Source organism: Astyanax mexicanus, chromosome 2 (genome assembly GCF_023375975.1).
Source record: "Astyanax mexicanus isolate ESR-SI-001 chromosome 2, AstMex3_surface, whole genome shotgun sequence".
Taxonomy (NCBI): Eukaryota; Metazoa; Chordata; class Actinopteri; order Characiformes; family Acestrorhamphidae; genus Astyanax; species Astyanax mexicanus.
In genome coordinates this window covers 9,936,491-9,959,794 of record NC_064409.1, presented here as the reverse complement: position 1 = coordinate 9,959,794, position 23,304 = coordinate 9,936,491, and the positions used below count along the sequence as shown (strand labels likewise).

The window sequence follows — 23,304 nt, the reverse complement described above, 5'->3', positions numbered from 1 at the left end:
AGATTTGACCTCTATGACTATATTGCTTATAAGACTCTTACTCACAGGTACAGTAGTTATATTATTTATTAGTCATTTCTAATAATATTTTAAAAAATAATAATATAGTAAAATAATGTGCTTAAGCAGCTGTTTCTCCACCAAGGAGACTGGAGAAAGAGTGGGAAAAAAAACTCAGAAGAGGTGTGGGGAAAAAAGGCGGGAAACAGAACAATGGAAATGTACACAGAATGGCATGTACCAGCAAAAGACAGCTTTCAGCTTCAAATAAACCAAACTTAAACATAACCAAACTCAAAAGAGGCTGAGCACAGATTAGTCCTCTATTTTTCTGCTTTCTTTTGAGATATTTTCTTTTCTTTTAGAGGCTTCTTTTCAGAACTCTTTTCTTCTTTTGTGAGCCTTTTAATTTCTTTTGAGATTTTTTTTTTTAAATCTTGTTTTTTTCGTTTACCCTCTGTTTCCGGTCACCACTCTACAAAGGTGCGACAGTGAGATCTGGTTTGACTGAGGTTTATATAGTGTGGTGCACAGGTGCAGCTGGTTGATACCGCAACTCTACTATTTCTCCTCCTTTGTCTTCCAGCCCCCCTACTGGCTGCCCGATGTGCATAACTGCCCTTCACAATTTCATTATATAATTTGATGCTTTTTGTGTTTGTGTTTGATGCTGTTTATGTGTCTTACCTGTTCGCTCATGCTGTTGATGCCATCAGGTCCGAGCAGATTGACCGCTTGCTTCACCAGGTCAGTGCGGCCACAGTTCAGCATGCGGAAGCCAAGGTCCTGCAGAAACTTGGCCTCTGTAGAAGCTGCGTCCAGTTTCCGCGTGGCACAAAAGCAGTCATCCGCTCTGAAGATAAAAACACAAGTACAGTTGAGTCACTGTTAATTGGTTAGCGTTTAAAAAATTAACCAATCGGACAGTGAATGTACAGTACTGCCCTGCCACAGACCATAATATACAGCTGAAAACGTTTATGGAAACGCAGATTTCATTTTCCAGCAGGACTTGGCACACTGCCCACACCACCAAAAGTAACAATTGGTCTTATATAATATTCTCATTTTCTGAGACACTGATTTTTGGGTTTTCATCGACTGTAAGCCATAATCATCAACAATAAAAGAAATAAATGCTTAAATAGATCACTCTGTGTAATACATCATTATATTATATATGAGTTTCAAATTTTGAACTGAATTCATTCAATTTTTTATTTTTTTATTAAATACATTTTTTAAGATATTTTATTTTTTTGAGTAGCACCTGTACTCCAATGTCCAAACTCTGAATTAATTTATATGTACCCATATTTATGTATATTCTCTGAAAACTTACACAAGATACACATATAATGGTGAAAGTGAACTGCCCTCTAGTGGCCGTCTTGCAAAATATATATGCCTACATAAATGATATATTTACAGTATATGTAGTATGTGACTGTTACACCATAACATCCAAACATTCATTTTTGCTCAGAAAGGGAGAATAATTTAGCTTTAAAGGTGTTTCAAATGGTTATTTGAGTGATACCCTTAAAGAAGCACTTTTGGTTCATTAAAACCCACACATGTAATAAAGAGGCGTAAATGTGAAGAACCATTAAAATCTCTGATAATCCACTAAGCTACTTCAATATATTTATATTATACTAAAATACATTTATTTACAATGTGTATATTCTAAAACAGGGAGCCTAGTTCATCCTAAATTTATCAACTTTAACAGTTTAATAATAGTTGGTATTTTTTTTTGAATAATTATAGTTGGTATGGCTTTTAAAAAAATGTGTTTGGGGAGGGGGGTAGTGCACTATAGGCTCTTGTGGTGCAGCCTAAATTTTTGTCCTTTTAATCCCATTTTTTCCTTCTTACATTACTTTTGCTTTTATACTTTAAGTAGTTTTGAAACCAGTACTTTTACACTTTTACTTAAAGAGTAAAAATCTTGAGTTGATACTAAAACTTGTACACTAGTAGACGTAGGCTATTTTAAATCCTAATATCTATATTTCTATCTACAGAATAATGAATGTCAATACTTTTTACACCTTTGATGGTGACAGCACAGTACTGTAAATATGTGCAACATTTTCATTTAAATATCAATTACTGCTTTTTAATTGATGCACTTTTGATGAAAAAAAAAAACAGACAAGACAAGACGGGACTCAAAAGACAAACTCAATTAACTTCCTTTCACATTTTGCTTCACACTTAATCATAATCATTTAGCTTGTGTCACTAAATAGAAATATTTTCATAAGAGACATAAAAAAAATGAATCCTTTTACAGAAATTGCATCTACTTTATTCAGCCCCTGGCATTTATGGTTATGAATTACCTTCAGACTTTAATTAGATATTAATACAGATCACAAACAGCCTGCTTTGTTTTCCGTAGGCCTATTTAACAGAAAAAAAGCAGCAGTTCTAATATTTCTCTGGTACTTAATGGCCTGTATGAACCATAATAGCCCCACTTTAAGGGCAGCTGTGCTCTCGACAGTAATACTGGCTGTTACTGATTTGGAGCCGGCACCACTTTTCATGGCAGTATTGCAAAGAGCAGCCCTAAAGCAATCTTTGTTTGTTTGGAAAGATTACCCACATTTGTCAAAGGAGCAGCATTCAAGCAAAAGCATCGCAAGGCATTTACATACGACCTCAGAATATACACTACACTGCTAAAGCTCTTAGACTGACTATTATAGAGGTTTTATGCTTTATATTCTAAAGCATGTGTTCTGAAATATTTTTTAATAAGTGAATCTGGGAGTCTTTCCCTTAACGATGAATCACTCACTCGTCACCATCAGGCAGGGTAAAGACCCTTCCCTGGTGGATACCAGGAGAACCTGCTTGCCTGAATGCATAGTTCCAACTGTGAAGATAAGTGGAAGAGTAACAATGTACCCCTTTCCTGGAAATGATGTGCTCATAAAGGAAAGGCAATTTCCCTGTTGTTCACCACAGAGCAGGTATTATTTGTGGGGTGGGTCATTCTCAGACTTACGGAAGTTTCGGGAGTCTACCGCATATCAATAACGGCTCCCTGAAGCCCGGAAATCAGATAAAATATCCCGGAATATAGATCTAGAGTCAACTTCAACTTGGCCACTGAAAAAAACAAGTGCACCACTGACTAAACTGAACCCTGACAACAATCAACAGTTGGACGTTTATTGCTATCTTGGCAACGCAAGTCAACCTACGTACACACCGTTGGTCATTACACATACACAAAACATACACGCTGTTCCCAGCTCGCCCACCTTCACAGCATAAACAAGCAGCAAGGCTTCATTTGCTGAAAAGGGCAGAAGTGCTGCACTGTTAAGATAGCAATCTGCCAAAGTCAGAGCAACCATGGCTCTTAAAGGGAATAGCAAGTAACACACTGATTGGTTTACTTTACTTTATGAACAACATTTTTTTCTTTTATGGAGGGTCCTCTGTGATTTTATTCCTGTCTGAAACGACAATCGTCACCTCGCATTTAATAAAATTGATATTTGTCCACTGCCTACTCATTATACTTTGGGCGCGCGTTTACACAGAGATCCATGTGAACACAACAGCGAGAGGAAATGGAGGAGCTACTGAAAGCGATGTCACATGACCAATAAAGACAAAAAACTCACTGGTCCTCCTGTTTTTTTTTCAACTGCAGTCCAAACGCAAGAGTTTGGAAGTGTGAAATATTTTTCATAGACGCGCCGAGAAACTCCCCCCAAGAAACTCCCCCCCGAGAAACTCCAAATTAAGTCTGGATAGGGTTAACACTAACACCTCATACACCACCACCATGCTAATCAGTGCTGAGAATAGATGACCCACCATCCAAATAGTATTAAATGCTCTGTGGTGGTCTATCCTCTGGGGTCCTGACAAATTAAGAGCAGGATAAATAAAGGATAATTATGTATGCAGAGAAAAAGAAGGGCTACAGTCCAGTACAGAGCCATAAGAGCTCATATTACCCCAAATATTAATCCACATTAACCCATTGACCACATGTTAAAAGTGTCCAGAGTTTACATCTTTAGATCTGTACTAGAGCAATACAGAACTGTCCCTGAATGCTATCTGATTCAATAAAGAAATTATGAACCTAATAGAACCCAGATAATACTGCATTCTAGTGTAGAATGAAGTGTAGAAGAAGTAATAGAAAGCTCAAGGTTATCTGTTATCAACAATAACATCAGATCACATGTCGAGAGTACCATAAATCATCACAACTCTGATAATACTTCTGATAACACACAACCTTGGGTGTTCTATTAGTTTTGTACAACAGGTACCCAAGTCTAAAAGCTTACAGAGTAAAGTGTCCATTGCTGTTACTAAGCAACTGGAGATCCGCAGCTCAACCAATCAAATTGTTTGGATGAACTAACAGCTATACAGTATATTAACTTCTTATCAAAAGCCAAAAAGCACCCAGTGTGTGGGATAATTCTCTATGCTACCCTGACTTGGCCAAAACATTTAGGACATGTAGGCATAACATGTAGGCATAACCCACAGGGACATTTATATCATGCTGGTGCATTTAATTTTTAACAGAAGTTCTTAAAAGGCAGTGATTACGATAACAATAACAATAACAATAAGAAGCAAAGGAATTTATCAATAAAAAAAGAAGAAAACTTGTCTATTAGATGTATGTGATCAAGTCATACAGTATATACACATAACTGTGTAAAGCAGATGAACATTGTTTGAAAAAATGGTAAAATAATAAAACTATATTTTTGTAATAGAGCTGAGTAATAAAGTTAAATTTTATATCACATTATTTAAATACTTTTTTATGATACATCATATTTATCGTGATGTTTTCACACAAAAAAAAATGCATTAGCAGTGGCAGATAAAAAAAAAGCAAATACTTTTTTTCCTGCACAGTACTTTGACTTTTTCATTCAATTAAACTACTTTTTTTACATTCTCTGTAATAATAAATGTACAGTTGTGATATTATTTTTAAAGCACTGATGGTGCTTCATTTCTCAATTTTGATTGGCTCTTTACATATTGGAAGGATGTCTCTGACTGATGGAGAGCAGAACAACTGACCAGCCAACTTCCTCTCTTTAGCTTGTAACCATGAATTTTTATCCTGAGTTTTTCATTGCAAGTTTTGTTGTCATTTACAAATACTGTATTTTTCGCACTACTTTATCACTTAATTCTTTGACTTTATGGTGTGTCTTATGTATAAATTCTACCAGTCAGGTTGTAAGGAGCAGTAAACCCAGTCAAATACATGAGTTTCAGTTTAGTTCTTCAGCACCGAGGCTGGAGCAGTATTAGCATTAGCCGCTAACCGCAGTGCTAGCACTTTCGCCGCTCAGAGGTGAGTATATCGGGCTGTAGTCTGCGTGATTACCATGTTAAAATAAGATACATGGGATGAACCACTAGCTGATAGTGCCCTGGCTTACTGGAACACTCAGGGTTCCTTAGTGTAGCACTGTCGCTAAGCGCTGCTGCTAACTGTGGCTAGCGCTGCTGCTAATCATGCTAAAATCCTGGAAATTCAAGCCTTTAAAGAAGCACTTTACTCACCCAAATACATAGTTTTCAGGAGAGAAATCTGTGTAGATTAACATCCAGTGGTTGTTTAACTTTAAAAGAAAATGTTTTATTTTAAGAATTACAGTTTTGTTCACTTAGGCACCCCTTTTTTCCTTACTGTGTTGCTTAAAATGTGCCTTATAATACCGTGCGCCTTATAGTCTGTAAAATACGGTATACAGTTGAGCGAATTTACGTTTTTTTACATTATTAATGTCTCTAAAAAAAGTAAGCACTGAGCAATCCAAGGTCGTGCGGGTTATATCATTAATGAAGCTTCAGAAATGCTTTCACAAAAGTCAAACTCTCATCATAATGTCCACCTCCAAACACAACTCCACAGCAGTTACAGCTTTGTATGAACCAGTCATTTCAAGTTTTATCAAGGCCAGTTTACTTTGCAGATTAAATTCACTGGACATTCTGCACTAGTATGTTTTTTTGTATCTTTGCTGTGTAATCGTGCTTGCTTCCATTTAAACTGGGAGATCAATGCTCTTAAGTCTGTAAGCTTGTTTGGTGCCTTCAGCAGAACATCCTTGAACCCTCCGCAGTATTGGTGTTCAGCTGAAAGCAGAGTTGTCTAAGCACACACTGCCTAACAGGGCAGATGCTTCTTCTTCATCTTAATGCTCATCCCATTTTTTTTGGCAAACTTGACCAAAGCACTCCTGTGATTCTTACTCATCAAAGGTTTTAGTGTTTAAGATTTAAAACTTTATTTAGTACACTGCGTCTTGCTGGAGAAAATCTGGCACTCTGCTCCAGTCATTAAAACATTCCAGACCTGAAGCTTTGGAAAGGATTTCTAAGACTTAATTATGGCTTTAATTGCCCTGAGTGCACCACTGAGAACAACTGCCTTTTCCACACCTGGTGACTGCATGTTTAATTAACTTACACTCTAAACAAACGAGGCACAAGCCACTAGTCTTCTTCTCTCATACACACTTTCAAGGCTTTTTCACACCTGTTTCTCTGGTCTGAATCAGTTGTTTAGTTTTTTTTTCTTGAAGTGTTTTTTTTTCACACAAGCGTGTTGTCTCTTCTGATTGGTCAGAACTGTGTGAAGCATTGAGCAGCAGCAGAGACAGCATTTGTTCATAGCTGTAGTAATTATCTTGGTAATTAATCAGGTAAAACTGCACCTGAACAGCCATTTAGCTCAATCTTGAGGAGTATATTTGATAGTCAGATTGAAACTGGATCACGTTCTCACCAGACAGAGATCACCTCTTTTTGCTGGGGTAATTACAGAAACAAACCAGAGTCACTTTTAAACAAACCAAACAACCAAATAGTCCTGGCGTGAAAATGTCCTAAAATAAAAAAAAAGTAAAAGAAAGGTTTATTTAACAAACTCAAGGTTCCTAACACTTACAGCACTTTTACAAATGGTTTATTATGGAAACACAAATACCATCTCCTATAAACCACACAATCACCCAATAAACCCTTTGTTAAGTGCAGTGTCTCGACTTGTGAGTATAACTTAGGCATTTTTGTTTTATTGGCACCTTCCTATATATTTGTGTGTGGTTGTGTACATATTAGGACTGGGTAAGTTTTTATTTTTTGTAGATGTACCAAAAAGCTTAAGTTAGAACTTTTGAATATGCAAAATGTATTTTTTTTTACATTTATTTTCAAGGGAGTCAAAACCATGCAAGTGCAATACAGCAAAGCAACATACAAACAAAAGTTTAATATACTGTAGCTATATATATATATATATATATATATATATATATATATATATATATATATATATACCCCAATCAAACATAAGATTATGACCTTATCATTATAATGATTGTTTTTACACCTCTTATTAATTTGTTTAGCTCCACTGAGCATACAGCAGAGCTGCTGGAGTTTTTAAACAACTCAGTGTCACTGCTGGACTCCCAACGGCGTCCTGTGGGCAGTGTCCTGTGAGCACTGATGAAGAACTAGAGAGAGGATGACCAACACAAACTGTACAGCAACAGGAGTGTCTAATATAATGGACAGACGGAGGACAACATGTTTAAAAACTCTGATCATGTTAAGACAACACACACTAGCACAGCATCGCCGTGTCAGTTTTACTGCAATGTTGAGAATGACTCTGTGGTGGTGGTCCTGTGGGGTCCTGACCACACCCTAAATACCAGGGTGAAAGAGAGATGATAAAGTATGCAGAGAAACAGATACTACACAACCACAGTCTATATAGTATGCTGATGATTTATGCTTAGCAGAGCTAAAAATGGACAATGTGTGTAGAATAAAGGAAGTGGTCATAACGTTTGGACACCCTGTGGTTTCTTCTTAAGTGTTTAGTTCTTCTTCTGTGTTTACCTACAGTCTTCACCATGCTCCTGCCTCTTAATGTAAAACAGTCACACAGCATGATGTCTGCAGCGTGGGGAGGACTTTGTGTTGCTAACATCTTTATTGCTATTGCTACTCATACAGTTTAACACTCATGACTCATGACAGGCATCTATGACATCTTAATAATACACTTCTACCACTGGCTTCCATTAGAGCACATATATCAGGTTGAGACACAGTGAGTAACAGGGAGTAAACAAACAAATTCTATTATCGTTTTTTACAGTTTTTTTTATCCACTGATGGTTATGTGTATGTGGTGGGAAAAGGAATTGGGCCCATAAAATCATGGAAATAACATGGTGTGGTGCATAGCTTACATATGCATAAGCTGTAGCCATGTTTGAGGTATGTGTCTGTGCATGCAGGATCTTACTTCAGCTGCCGCGGTTCACAGTCCACTCCAGGAAGCAGCAGCCTGGCCGCCTGTCTGACGTCGTCGCTGTCGACGGAGAAACTGCGTCGGTGCTCCGTGTGTGCTACTGCTACTCGAATCCACTCCATCAGAGGAGGCATCACGATGAACGGCCTGCAGGAACAAAGATAAGAGTGAATATAAAAAAAATAATCTAAACACTGACTGAACATTCCTTAATCAGTGAAGCATGGGGATAGCAGCATTTAGTTCTTTTTTTATTTTATTTCCAATTTTCTCTTCCAATTTATCTGCTTAATTTTCCCACCTATGCATCTGTTACTCAGCTATATATCCCCCATCACTAGTGATGCCTAAACACAAGAAGTGTAAAGACTCTTTTTGAACTGCTGCTAATGAATCATTGCTGAGTAGCATCACAGCGCACTCGGAGGAAAGCGCAGCGACTTGTTTCCGATACATCAGCTCACAGATGCCCTGTGCTGAGCGTCATCACCATTTATAGTTATAAGTGGAGAGAGTGCCATCTACCCACCCACAGAGAGAGCAAGGCCAATTTTTGCACACTCGGGGCTCTGGCAGCTGATGGCAAGCTGCATGATCGAGATGCAGCATTTAGTTCTAGGAAATTTAGCACCATGTTGCTACTGTAAGGCTCTGTTAATAAGGCTACATGCCACCCTGCATAAGGTACCATCAATTAATTTTTTTTTTTTGTTAATTACTAGGTCATGAGATCTTTTAATGTTAAGTGGATGTATAATAGTATAGGCAGTTTCCATAATATTGCTAAGTGCTTGCACGGGTGTTGTAATGGTGTTTCAGGTGGTTGCTCAGGAGTTCAGGTCAAGTGGTCACTGTGGTACCCTACAGTATGTCAATAGTGTGAATTTAAGAAGTGAAGTGCAGAATGAAACAGAATGAGTGTGCATCTTAAATGGATTCCACTATTAGTCAGTTGCTTTTAAGCTGTTGCTGTGGTATACTAGATGGTTTCCATAGTGTTGCTATGTGGCTGGTGTAGTGTTACTATGTGGTTGCTGTTGTATCCCAGAAACGGTCCCTAAAAGGCGGTGAGTGATTTTTTGAGCATACATCTGTGCTCCTCTTATTTCACCCAACCTTTCTCCTCACTGTCAAACCCTAAACGACAGGCAATGAACGGGACACCCTGGGATTGACCCTTAATTTCCTGCTGTAAAACATGACTGCTCTTTCATTTTTCTCTGACAGCGTGAATATGATTAATGGCTCTGTTCAGTCAGGTTGCAGTTAAATGTAGGGAACTCTGGGAGACAGGTGGTAGAATTAGATCTCCTTCCAAGTTACAGAACCAGAACACTGTACCAAACCATCACATCTCTAATTTAACCCCTTATTATATCACACCTTTAATTTATAGTAATTGCAGGTATTGCAGTTAGTGAAATTTGACATGAAGACACAAAAACGGTTATTTATGAATCCAAATCTATGGCGTCATTAGTGAACGAGTTGCATCACCTTAATTTTTTTGGTGTGTGTATGACTGGCACATCATTTTCCACAGATTACAGATGTTGCTGTGCTTTAATAGTAAGTGACATGCAACGTACTGGTGGAAGTAGATATTCTGTCACAATTACCCCGTTTTTTCTAAAGCTTATTTAGCAACACTACCATTTTAATACCATTTTAACCTAAAACAACAACTTAGAAATGATTCTGATGCTCCTCTCGCTGTAATTGAGAGAGTAGCATGGTCAAAATGGGCTCGGCATGCAGCTAACTGCACTCTGTAACTTTGGTGAAGTGGGCAGAACAATGCTTGCAAAACTGCATAACACTGCATATTTATAGTTATATTCAAAGGTTTATGCAATATCTGGTAATAATACTGCATCACATTAATCCAAAATGTGTCCTTTATAGGTTGCCACGAGCAAAAAATTGCATTTTTTTATTTTGCTGCTTTAAAATACAAACTATCACAACACAATAATCAGCATAGCTTATCAGGAAATATGTTTTTAAACAAATTATCAATATAAATATAAATATAAAAAAAATAAGCATCTGTCCCTTATTTTTGTAGGTACAGACATTTTGTTGACATTGATTTTTTATATTTTTCATATGAATAATGTTATTACACTGATACTAACAATATTATGAAACATATCATATTATGAAAATTATGAAATACATCATAATATAAATTCTGGCCATATCGTCCATATCTTGGGGAAAAAAATTAATAAGCTGCAATATAATCTAAATAAAGAATATAAATATAATATAAAATTCTTGATTTACAGATAAACATACCTAGGGTGCTTTTAACATACTCAACCTAATATACAACATAATGGTTTATTTTTTTTCATATTTCGATACATATTTCGATACATTTATTTATATATTATGCTGTTATATGTTTGTTGTTAGAAAAATAGACTGACAGCCTGAATCCCTGTGCAATACCACAACAAAAGACACTGAATTATTTTCCACTGAATTACTGTATGCGGTTCCATAATCACATTTATATAATGCAGCAAAAGTAGCATTAATACCTCATTTACGGATTTTACGTAAGTGATAAGGAAAGCTGTTAGCAGACAGTACACTCTGATCATTCAGGTTCAGATGTTTATGCGTTCAGGTGTGATTCACTGAAGAGAAAACTTTCTCAAACTGTTTCTGCATTTCTTTTAATCAGTTATTTATTTTTCAGTAACATATGCTGTTCTAGCAGAAATGAAGCTTACAACAGTTTTATTTGCATGCAGATTCTGGCAGAATAGAAAGATAACAGTAAACATTCCCGGGGGATTACTATTGCTACTAATTACAGCGCTAAGCTGCCTCTAATTAGCATGGCTGAGAATCTGCTGAATGCGTTCGGCTCCATGTCAGGGGTCTTCAGTCAGAATGAGAGAGCTGCAGATACAAGCTGTTTATTAGCAACACCCATTCCAGAACAGGAAGAGGGAAGAGGGAAGACGTACGGAGACAGAATAAATGTGTGTTTAATTTAATTGTTTCCAGTCTGTTAGAGAAACATGGCATAGTGCCATTTGACCTTGTTGTTTTTGTATGTTTCTAACTGGAAAGTTTATAGAGGAGCTATTACCATATTTTTCACACTATTTTCCCGAAATGTGTGCCTTATACATAAATTTTACCAGTCAGGTTGTAAGGAGCAGTGAAGCCACTCAGCTGAAGTACAGTGTTATAAAGGAGTTTTAGTGAAGATGTTTTATAACTGAGGCTGGAGCAGTATTAGCATTAGCCGCTAACTGCAGCGCTAGGTCTTTTGCTGTTCAGAGGTAAGGATATCGGACTGTAGCCTGCGTGTTTACCATGTTAAAACAAGCTATGTGGGACAAACCGCTAGCTGATATTGCCCTGGGTTACCTGTGTTTCTCAGTGTACCGCTGTCGGGCGGCATTCACTAGCGCTAAATGCTGCTAACCACGACTAGCGCTGCTGCTAACCATGCTGTTAATACTATTGGAAATCTAAGCTTACTGTAAATAAACGGAAGCACATTACTCACCCAAATAAAATGATTTTAGGAAAGAAAGATTACTGTGTAGATTACTGTGCAACACCCTTACTATTCCTTACTATTGTTGCCTAAAATGCAACAGCTTATGTATGAAAATAAACTAGAAAATAGACATTCATTGATCGTGCACCTTTTAATACGGTACACCTTATAGTCCACGGTTTGAATTTTGAAATTAGTAGTTAGTTTGTTAGTTAGTAAATAAAATATTTGGAATTACCTGGGTTTCTGCACTTTTAACTAAAATAATATTAAATAATAATGATTTAATTCATGTGAATCATTGAAGTAAGGCATAATTAAGCTAAAATAATTTTACACAAATGAATGCTAATGCTAATAACTATAAATATATGTAGCCCACAGAGCAACTATCTGCAGTGCAGGCTAGCAAATGTAAGTGAATCATTTGGAATGATGTAATTTAAGCACTAAATACTAATTACTAATAAAAAAAATGTCTGATGGTCATCTAAGTCGCGAGTTATCATCTCAACATACAGTGCAACAGCTGTGCTTCAGCCTGCACTACTACAAGAGTTTAGAATGGTCAAAAAATTAACCCTTTTAGACCTGAATTCTGTTTCAGTGTGGAAAAAAAATATAAGAATGCTGTCTCTAATGCACACAAAATAAGACACTACTATCTTAATATAAAATATATATAAAAATAAACCCCATTTACTCAATTTGTATTCCTAAACATGATAAAAAAAGTGTTATAAATGATCTAAATCACAAAAATAGTAAAAATGAGCTTGTATTCCTTTCTCATATTTATTCTGTAGTGGTGACATGTCCTAATGTATGTGTTGCTGATGTTTTGGGCGGGGCTAAGTTACTGTTTCATTGGCTGGGTTATGATCTATTCTCATGTACATCAGGTCTCAATCAGTTCTCTGTGTGACAAAACATTTGAATAAAAAAGAAAGAAACGACATGATGTTCATTGTAATTGACGCAGGGTCTAAAAAAAAAAGGTTAAAATATATTAATTATTATTATAAACATATGTATATATTTTTTACATAATTAAAAAAAGGTAGCACTTCTACAAAAAAAATAATCAGAACCATTCTTTTCCTCCAGTAATGGTAAGTTAACTTGACATTTTCTCTTAAGAATTTATAAACACACACTCAAACACACACACCACACACACCTCTCCCTGTGTGAAACAGGTTCTAAAATGGGCTGGGCTATTTGTTCATCTTTGTTTTCCCTGAACACAACGGCTTCACTAGCCGCCCACTCACTGTACAGAAAGTGCTGTGAAAATGTTGATCCATTGAGATTCACAGGCTGTACACACCCAGTGGTGGTTAAAAGCATCTAGTCTGCAGGACAGAAAAGCCAATGCACTGTAAATCCCTGTCTCAGAGCCAGCGCTGATGGAGGCATTAGCACTGCTTAATGTAACCCGAACACTGAGAACAATAAAACATTTAAAAAGCATTTCAAACACATTAAACGCTGCAAAACAAATCTGCAGCGCTATCTTCATTCCAACGTGCTTTCTAACTGTGACCTGCCTTTTCACAGCTAAGCTTCTGTACAATCAACAGCTTTCCTCCCTGGACACCTACCCACCACAAGAGAGCCTGCCAGGAATCCCAGCTCCACCAAAAACAAACCACAAACCCTCCTCAGCTTCTGCTCTGTGTGACTAGCCCTCCAGACCCCACCCTGCAGAGCAATGCCTGCACATGGAGAATGAGTTATAATCCACAGACATGCTTCTCTAACGATCCAGCTCTGGAAAAGAGAGAAAGAGAGGTCGTAATAGGCTGAAAAGACAGTGGTATTGAAGAAACAACAGAGGATTTAAAGGGAGTTTCCCCTTCTCAGGATATGGAGCTTTTAAAAAACGGGCCTCCAAAAAATATTAACGGTTTGACTTAATCTGTTTAAAATGCTACAAATAACTGAATTGCTATAGAGCAGGGGTAACCAAACTTTTTTGTTGGGGGCCAGAAGGAGAAATATATTTGAAGTCACGGGCCACACTCTGTAATAAAACAAATAATGAAATATACCTCTTTAAATAATACTTTTTTCCTGATTACTTTCATTTACACACCATTTTACTTGACTTACTATCTTTATCTTTGACAGTGTTGTGTAAACTAAGATTTTTCAAATTGATGTTTAATTTCACGATGTCTCTTAATATTAAACTCCTTAATTACGGCAACTTTTAGACTCTTTGGCCCGTTTTTCTGCGCTAAAAATGCGCACTCTCTCTGCTTTTAGACTCTTTGGCCCGTTTTTCTGCGCTAGAAATGCGCACCCTCTCCGCTTTTAGACTCTTTGGCCCGTTTCTGACACCTAGCGTTCAAACTTTGAATCTCACATTATAAAAACCTGCTTAACAGCGGGCCAACTTTTATTCTATTTCTAAAATACCTCGCGGGCCGCTCCAAAAAAGGAAACGGGCCGCAAATGGCCCGCGACCGTAGTTTGGACACCCCTGCTATAGAGATACAATGTAATTTAGGAAAGTTCCTGATACAGAGATATTTTAGAAGTGTTTTAATGGACATGTCCAACATATTAAAGCAGCATTACTTATTTTTTCTCTTAAAACTACAGCTATAAATCATTTTGATGCTCCAGTGACTTGTAATGACTTGTGATGGAGAGCACAGCACTGCTAACTGCACTATGAGACTTTGGTAAAGCTGGCAGGACAACACTTATGATGATGTCAACCCTACATCATGGATTTCTGCGCTGCTTACAAAAATGAAATATAGACAAACATAATTAAAGTCTTTCAAATTACCTACATTTCTGCATTGGTAACTAATAAATTATAGTCTGATTACTTTCATAACTAAGTCATAATTACATTATTACAGACAGACACAATCTAAGTAAACTAATAACACACTGTTATACTGTTTTACTTTTTTATAAAGAACACAAGTAAACATTGACTGGTCTGGCAGAAAAAAAGTAAGTGAAGGCTTTATCTACATCAGGGGTCGGTAATTAATTTTATAATTTAGATATTTTCCAAGCCATTACATGGCGAGCCACAAAAAAAAATGTTTTGGAAAATGAAGTGCAATGGGATGGAGTGCTACAGACTAGTAGCTCTCCAGCCCAGAGGGTTGTTGAACCCAAATGCAGAACAGAAAGGAAGAAAGGAAAAAAATAATAAATAAACACACAGCTCCTTACACGGGATTGAATCCGGGTCGCTAGGGTCGCGGTCCAATACTCTACCACTGCCATGGCTAGTGAATTGGGACACGGCTGGGAAAAACGCCCTTATAAGGAGAAAAATGAGAACGGGTGGAAACTAAAGCCACCTATTGCCGACCACTGATCTACATTTATGCAAAGATTAGTATCTGAATCTTTTCCAAATGTAGTGATCCACAATTTACAGTGCATTATAGATTGTTAATATATGAGCCTATGGATTTGTGCACTGCTGTGTGTTCATGTGTGCGTAAAAAACAGGGTAACATAGTAAATAAACTGGTCTCTTCTGAGCTAGCCTTCCAGGTGGAAACACTAGACATTAATGTCTTACACTATGCAATATATTATTTTTTTGAAAGGAAATAAACTATTGTAATCTACTCCAAATTTTGAGAACAAACTAATGCCAAGCTCAGACTACACAACATTTTTGTCCCTCACAACGTTCACTATGTCAGATTAAGAGGTTATTGTCGTTTTGCGTCGTTCTCGGGGGACTGGCAACACTACACGTTAGTCACCGACCAATCATCGTCCGCGTCCACGCATGAGTTCGTAGGTCATCGCGGGGAAGAAGCATAGAATCTGACAATCAGGGCTACAGAAGCCCTTTGTGTGATGGTAGTGCTTTTGTGCTGAAGAAACTAAAAAAAGGGGGAAAAGCGACTGTGGGCTCGTTTCTGGGTGACCCAAATGGACATTACATGCTTTTTGTACTCCAGAGAGAACTTGGTATGGTAAAGGTGTAGCTACTTATGTTTCAGTGAATGTAATCAGAATATCTCATGGATGAAGTAGATTATTAGATGATTATTTGATTATTCTTCTTTTTCGTTGGTCCAGTGAACTGCAGGAGCACTGTCCTGCTTTCTATTTCCGTGTTTACTTCTGTGCGCCACAGAACGCTCTGGCTTCCTATTGGTCAGAGTCAGGGAGCAGGTCGCTGAGCATGTCAAACTAGGCGATAAAATACAAAAAATTCTAACTCCAGCAATGAAATTTGGATCCAACGCACACAATGTGTCGCCACCGACAAAATCGGGTCAAAATCAGGCTAAAATCGTGTAGTCTGGTCCGGTCATAAAGGAGATAGAAACAGATGTTCTACACACAAGTGCTGTAGCTGATTGCATCCAAACCAATAAGTGCTACCTATAATCAGAGACACAGTGGAAGCAAGAGAGCCAGTGAAAAGGGGCACCATTAGAGTCTTTTAATTCTTCTACATGTCACAGACCTCCGGGAGAGGTTGAAGAAATGTGGCTGAGCACATCAACAAAGGATCAACCAACCGCAGTCTGATAGGCTTCCAGACAACAACTCTCTTTACCCGTCTCTAATCTCTTGTTCTTTTCAGGCTCCCTGTTCTTCTTCCTCTAACACTTCATCATTCGTGCCTCATCATTTCAGCCACTTCTTCTTCTTCTTCTTCTTCTTCTTCTTTATCAGAGGCTCGCCCCTCATTTCCATCCCTGTCTTCACCTGCCTCACACCCTGCTTTTCCTAGCCGTGATCCCTCTGTCATTTACAGTATGCCCTGCTCTGGGACGGGTATCCTCAGCCCAATGAGCCATGAGGAGAGAGTAGATGTTCCCGGGGGATTCAGCCAACTCGCATCTACGCCTTTACTGTCAGGCAGTGCCTGGGTCTTCTGTGAGCCTCTCGATGGGATTTTCTCATATCACATCTGAGTAAAACGCAGCCATCCAGAGATGTGCTGGTAGGTCTGCAGTCAAACTGGAGTGTAAATCTGTCCCAAACTTTCCATTAGCACCCCTCTTTAACACTCACTAGTGGGAGTCTGAAGACGCTGTTACTCATTCATTGTAGTAAAACAAATACCATCATTAGGGACCTGGGGCTGGAGTCACCGAAGTGTCCCTAGAAATAATGCATTGTTTAATGGGCTCCTTTTGTCTGCAGAAGAAAGGAAATAATATGATAAGTATACACTCATAATCCATAAAGTGGTTGTACCCAGAAGTATAAATGATTATACATTTATAAAATATGGGCTGAATTTATTGAGCTAAACATACAAAAGTAATGTATAACGCAACATCCAAGACATCTTGGAATGAAGTTGTAGAGATTCCTAATCATGTCCTGCAATAATCCATCCCATTTAATTAAAATACACTGCCTGGCCTTTAGCTTTGAATGTGGCAAGCATTCCCTGTGGCATTGTTTCAATAAGCTTCAGCAATGTCACAAGATTTATTTATTCAAATCCAGGCTTGCTTTCATTTTTCACCAATATCTTGCAGCAGCATTGATGATGGTAGAGTCTGACCACTGCACAAAGCAGCACTTCTCCATCCAGCACATCCCAAAGATTCTCAATGAGGTTAAGATCTGGACTCTGTGGTGAACTCTCTCTCAATCCATGTGTGAAAATGATGATCTCATGCTCCCTGAACCCTGAACTCTTCTACAATTCTATGCCCATGAATCCTGACATTGTCATCTTGGAATATGGCCGTGCCATCAGGGAAGAAAAAATCCATTGATGGAATAACCTGGTCTATATTCAGTATATTCAGGTGGTCAGTACAGTATTCAGCACATACTGTTTCTGAACCTAAACCTGCAGACCAACTGCAGCATCAACCAACCCCACATCATTGACTTACTTAAATACAGATGGCAATTTTTTTTGGCCAGACAGTGTATTTCTGCAGATCTTGCTTTAGGAACCATTGGAAAAAATAACAGACAAAGTATGTTGTGAATAACTTCCTCAAAATGTGACCTTGTGATGTCAAAGCTACAATACAATACAAATAAATGTACACATATATTTTACCATTGGTTTGACATCAAAAGGTCCCATTTTGTAAAAGGTTACACAGATTTCTTCATTACTTGTGTTGTCTAGCATTTTTCCTATAGTCCCAAAAGTGCCATTTGGCACTGAAGAAGCGAGAGAACTGCGAGAAATATCAGTAAACAGAGTTATAGTTTGTTGTTTATTATTGTTTATACCACAGTTAGTTCTGACCCTGCAATGTGTGTGATTGGCTGAGAGGTGTTTTATTAGTGACATTATCAGCTAGTAATGCACTGTAACCAAAGCTCTCCATGTATTAGTCCGCCACATACAGGTAACCCAGCAACGATGCGGCGCTTACAAACCAAATACAAACCAAATGCGATGTGATTAAATACCACTAGGAGCCGCTGGATCCCATAGAGTCACAGTGCAGGAATGCCATGTCTCACATAAATAATTAAGACCAGCGACTCGAAAATACGCATTTTTACACACATTATCACCCACCAATATCAGGTTAGGAGTTGTTATTATTAACATAAAAGCTTAAATATTGATATATATATATATATATATATATATATATATATATATATATATATATATTCCTGCAGGTCTCTGTGTAATTCTGCAGGTCTCTGAACTAAACAGAACTTTAATTCTTAAAAACAAATATATATATATTTTAACTTAAACGAGCACTGGACTTTAATTTACACAGAATTCTCTCCTAAAAAAACATTTATTTTGGTGAGTAAAGCCCTTCTGTTCATTTACAGTAAGCTTAGATTTCCACAATTTTAAAATGAAATGGCCGATAATGCAGAGATTACAGTACAGCTACAAGCAGAGCAGCAATGGAACTATTTTAACACGCAGAATGTTTATAACCAAACCGATCATATTTCCTCCTTCTCTTTAACGCAGAATCTTTAAATAAACAGCAATAATGGAACTGTGGTACAATTATTAAGCAATAATTATTTGCTTAAATAAACTGCACTCTGGTGAGCTTCAGGAGTTCCAGTCAAGAACATTTGTATGAGTCTCTCAGTACATGTCTTAATATTCTGACCTCTAGAAAAATCTTCATTATCTGCTTTTCTCAGACTTTTCCCTGAGTTCTACCGCTACCCCCCAGGAGTCCACACAACTGTCTAAAACAGCCCAGAGGCAATCCAAACCAGCCTTAAGCAACTATGTGCATTGGAGCGGTTTCGATCTGGCCTAAACTATGATTTATGAAGAAGTATTCCTTGCTGATGACTTCCTTAACCACAGTCTCAGTGCTGAAATTGAACTCCATCATAAATAATCATTGGAATTCTCCGTGGTGTATTTGCTCTCACCTTTCTGTGTGCAGGGCGACCTTCGGGGGCTCCACGTTGGGATTCTCCCATTCAATCTGCGGGCAGTGCATGAAGTAGCAGAGCGTGTAGAGAGCCTCTGGTTCCCAGTGGATGGGTCCGCTGCGGTTCTGGTGCTGGGGTGTTCCGTTGCTGGGGTTCTTGATGTGGAGGGGCTGGAGGTGGTGCATAGCCCGGGACACCAGGTCACCTGCAGGGGGCGACATGGGGGTTTGTTAATAGTCGCTATAGACTGACATAGTCTGTTGATGTATGAAGAGTTTTTGAACTATAAGATGCAACATATTATGAGGCGCACTATCCATAAACGTCTATTTCCTGGTCTATTCTCATGCATAAGGTGCACCCGATTTTACAGTGCAATTTAAACGACAATAGTAAGGAACAAGGGTGTCGCCATGTTGTTTATTTAGACAGATTTCTCTCCTGAAAACTGTTTATTTGAGTAAATCATTTCTGTTTATTTACATTAAGCTTAGAATTTCAATATGTGTTACTTGTTGCTAAGATTGCCTGTGTTGTAGATAATTTTTAAGGGTTAACTTAAGTTGTTAAAATGGTTTTACTAGGCTGGCTGTTGGCCAAAAAATTATACCAAGGGATTTTTGTCAATTTTATGTCCCAAATTTTGCAGAAAAAGTGTAGAGATGGCAATTTTTTTACAACATAACTGCACACCAGTTCGCACAAAACAATGATCATAAAGACATGGATGAGCGAGTCTGCTGTGGAAGAATTTAACTGGCCTGCACTAAGTCTGGACCTCAACCTGATAGAACACCTTTAGAATAAATTAGAGTGACGATTGTGAGCCAAAATCAGTGTCTGATCTCACAAATGCGCTTCTGGACGAATGGCCAAAAAATATATTAGTGAAACATTCTTACACTATTGCATGTTTTTTTATACTCATCATAGAAAAATATTTAAAAACAGCAGAAGAAGAAGTTCAAGCCAATCAATCAATTTAATAGTCTACATGGACCACTTAAAGAAACCAAAAAAATCCATCAATGGATTCTCGCTGTGTATGATACTAGACCAGCCTCAAAGACAGCTGTTCAACCCCCACTACACATGTAGTTATAACACCTATGGAAGACCTAAAGACATCTGAAGCAAGTTCTAGTTTAAAACAATGACATGGTGTGGCCACAGATAAAAGAAAGGAGCTCTGAGTCAAACTCAGAGAGAAAGAGAGAGAGGGACAGAGAACAGGACTCATACACATGCCACAAGGTGTTACAGCACCTCTGACACCAAGCACTGACTCGCTGATACAGTTCACACAAACAGTGCTAGCACAAACAGATACAGCAAGGTTGCTCATCGCTGGAGGAGCTGACTTCCAGAGGTCATGAAATGAAAGTTGACCGGGTTTAACGCTAACGCATAAGAGAATGAGAGAGAGAGAGAGAGAGAGAGAGAGAGAAAGAGAAAGAGAGAGAGAAAGAGAGAGAGAGCATGCAATAAGGCGAGTTGGGGAGTGGTTTCAATTTTAAACCCCGCAGCTCAACAAACTGTTCTTAGTGCAACGGAATTCTTGAATCACTCCATCCAGCCACCATTAGTCCACATTAATGCCAAAGAGTTACATTTAACACAAAGAATTCACATGCAGTATAAAAAACTCCCAAGTGAAACTTTCTGCAAAACACTGCTCGCTTCTGTCAGCCCAGTTAAAGCAGATTTTTTTACTCTCTTAAAAATATACTTGTTTGGCAGTGGTGTGTAATAAGGCCCTTCTAAAGCATATATTTCATAAATTAACTAAAATAAAACAAACTTATTCAAAGCAAGTTTTTTTCAGTTGCTATAGGAGGGTGCAATATATAGAGCTACAGTGTGTTTTAATACAATAAACAAACAAAAAAAAGCATCAAGTGCTAACCACTAACACCCATAGGAGAAGACACAACATGCTGGAAACAGCCTATAGGATATCATCACTCACAGACAAAAGACGTATCCACAAAGACAAAACTGTCCAGAGTTTACCCACTGAAGGCCGCTTCAGGATGGTGTCCATCCATATTTCAGCCAATTATAGTTTAATTAGTTTTTGTAATGTTAAATTGCTCTGTGGTTTGTTCTGATTGGCTGGGGGCGCACTGACACGGACATGGAAATAAAGTGTTATTGTAATATCGACAGCTGTATGCGCTCTGGGATAGGGGATATCAGGCCATGGAGTGGATGCTGTATGTGTTTTCTCTGGAACTATAAACGGTGGTTTTCAGGCCTGATGAAACATTAGAAAACAGAGCTCCATTAAAAGAGGGTGATTCATTTTTTTCTCTCTTTTTTTGTTAATTCTTTGAGTCTTCCGCTGCATTTCTGGAATCTATTCAAAGCCTCTGAGTCTTAATTGATGAGGCTATTTGCAGTGGATTGGAGGAAGATTGTGTTGTTGTAAAATGAGGGGAAGAATTGCAGCACGGGTCTGCAGGGCTGTTTGTTTCACGGGGAAATTAATAACTGTATTGACCAACTCATTTGCTTAGCATGCTGGAGCATGAAGAGTGAGGAGAGAGAACTGAAATGAGTTCTTTGGGAAATCTCTGCAGTGAGACGGATGAAAGTAAAATCAGTGAGCTGTGGATGAACACACACACACACACACACACACACTTGCAGTATGTGCATAGAGGACCAAGAAAACACTGTATTTTCTTAGTTACCATCAGTATTCAGTGAATTAGGGGTGGAAAATATGGCCATAAAATAATTTGGCCGTAAAATAATATTTCAGTGTATTTTTGCGACAATTATATTCTTGCTGACATGAACCTTTAATCAATATATATATATAACAATCAATAATAATAATTTCAAGAATTCACTAGTGCAAACTAATGTATATATTATTGCATATGATATGATAGAGCACACCTCTAATTTTGATTTCCACCAGATTGTAAAAGAAGTCAATGATTAAGTCATGATACTAATAATGCACTCCATACATCCAGGATTGAAGTAAAATAAATGATGCTGGACACCGTGGACAGATATCATCTTTCTTATCTAGATATTTAATATTTTATTTGTTTATATGGTACATAAACAAAACAGTTAAACATAATTAACAGTTATTCATTAAAAATGCTGCCGATATTATTGCATAAATCACGATACGGCACACCCTTGTGAAGTATATTTTAATGTTATTTTGTTCCATTCTTCCTGCAAACACAACTAAATGTGTGCAGAAGCGGTCGTCATTATTTTCCAATGATGCCTATGTAATGTGTGCGTGCAGCATGTGGTTAAGCATTGTCTTGTTGACAAATGCATAAAAAAGTCCCTTTAAAAAAGATCTTCGAAGATCTGAAGGTACTTTTATTGTTATTAAGAATCACAGCATGCCCCCATTACAATGTGTTTTTGTTTTTGGAATATATTGCAGGCCTGAAAAGCATTAATGGATGTGTATATATTAAAAATGACTTATATATTGAAAAATGACTAAGAACCAGGTGCGCTCTGACTTTGGCAGATTGCTATTTCAGGGGCGCAGCTACGTGGACGTGTCCAGATCTTCTCAGCAGAGGAAACTGACCTACCCGTTTATTCTGTTTATTGTTTGATGTCTCTTTTTTAAACAATGCACAATTAAACAATTGGAATTGATATACTGTGGTTTTTACCTTATTTGTTAAACTATACCTGGATTTGACCCAATCCTGATCTAAAATGCCACAGTAATAGATGCGTTAAAGAACTTACTTTGAAAACCTAACTGGAAGCACAAACCCTTGAAGAAGATCTTTATGTAAGAGTAAAACTGCCAACACAAAAGTACCATAACTTCACTAACTATCAGCACTGGATGGAAAACTTTCACCCAAGGCTATGTCATGGGACTGCGCAAGCAGCTAATAAATAATCCTTATCCAGCCTTACAGATATCAAATTCAGAGCATTCCTAAAAGACCTCATGCACTTTTCAACACCCATATCTCTGCACCATACAGATAAGACTGGTCAGCGCAGACCAGAGTGAGGAAGAAGATCTCTGCACCTGTCCAGATGGGCTAAAGGATATCTT

General features: G+C 37.8%; 1 protein-coding gene across 2 annotated transcripts in view; it reads right to left on the bottom strand.

Moving 5' to 3' along the window:
• The window catches only part of btbd11a (BTB (POZ) domain containing 11a), a 289,012-nt gene that overhangs the window by 31,120 nt on the left and 234,588 nt on the right, over positions 1–23,304 (bottom strand). For both annotated transcript variants that reach the window (XM_049473317.1, XM_049473318.1), the window contains exons 3-5: positions 19,236–19,443; positions 8,348–8,500; positions 688–853 (exon numbers count right to left, since the gene is read on the bottom strand). In XM_049473317.1, coding sequence (XP_049329274.1) covers positions 688–853; positions 8,348–8,500; positions 19,236–19,443 — 527 coding nt within the window. The remainder of the gene's footprint in view (positions 1–687; positions 854–8,347; positions 8,501–19,235; positions 19,444–23,304) is intronic.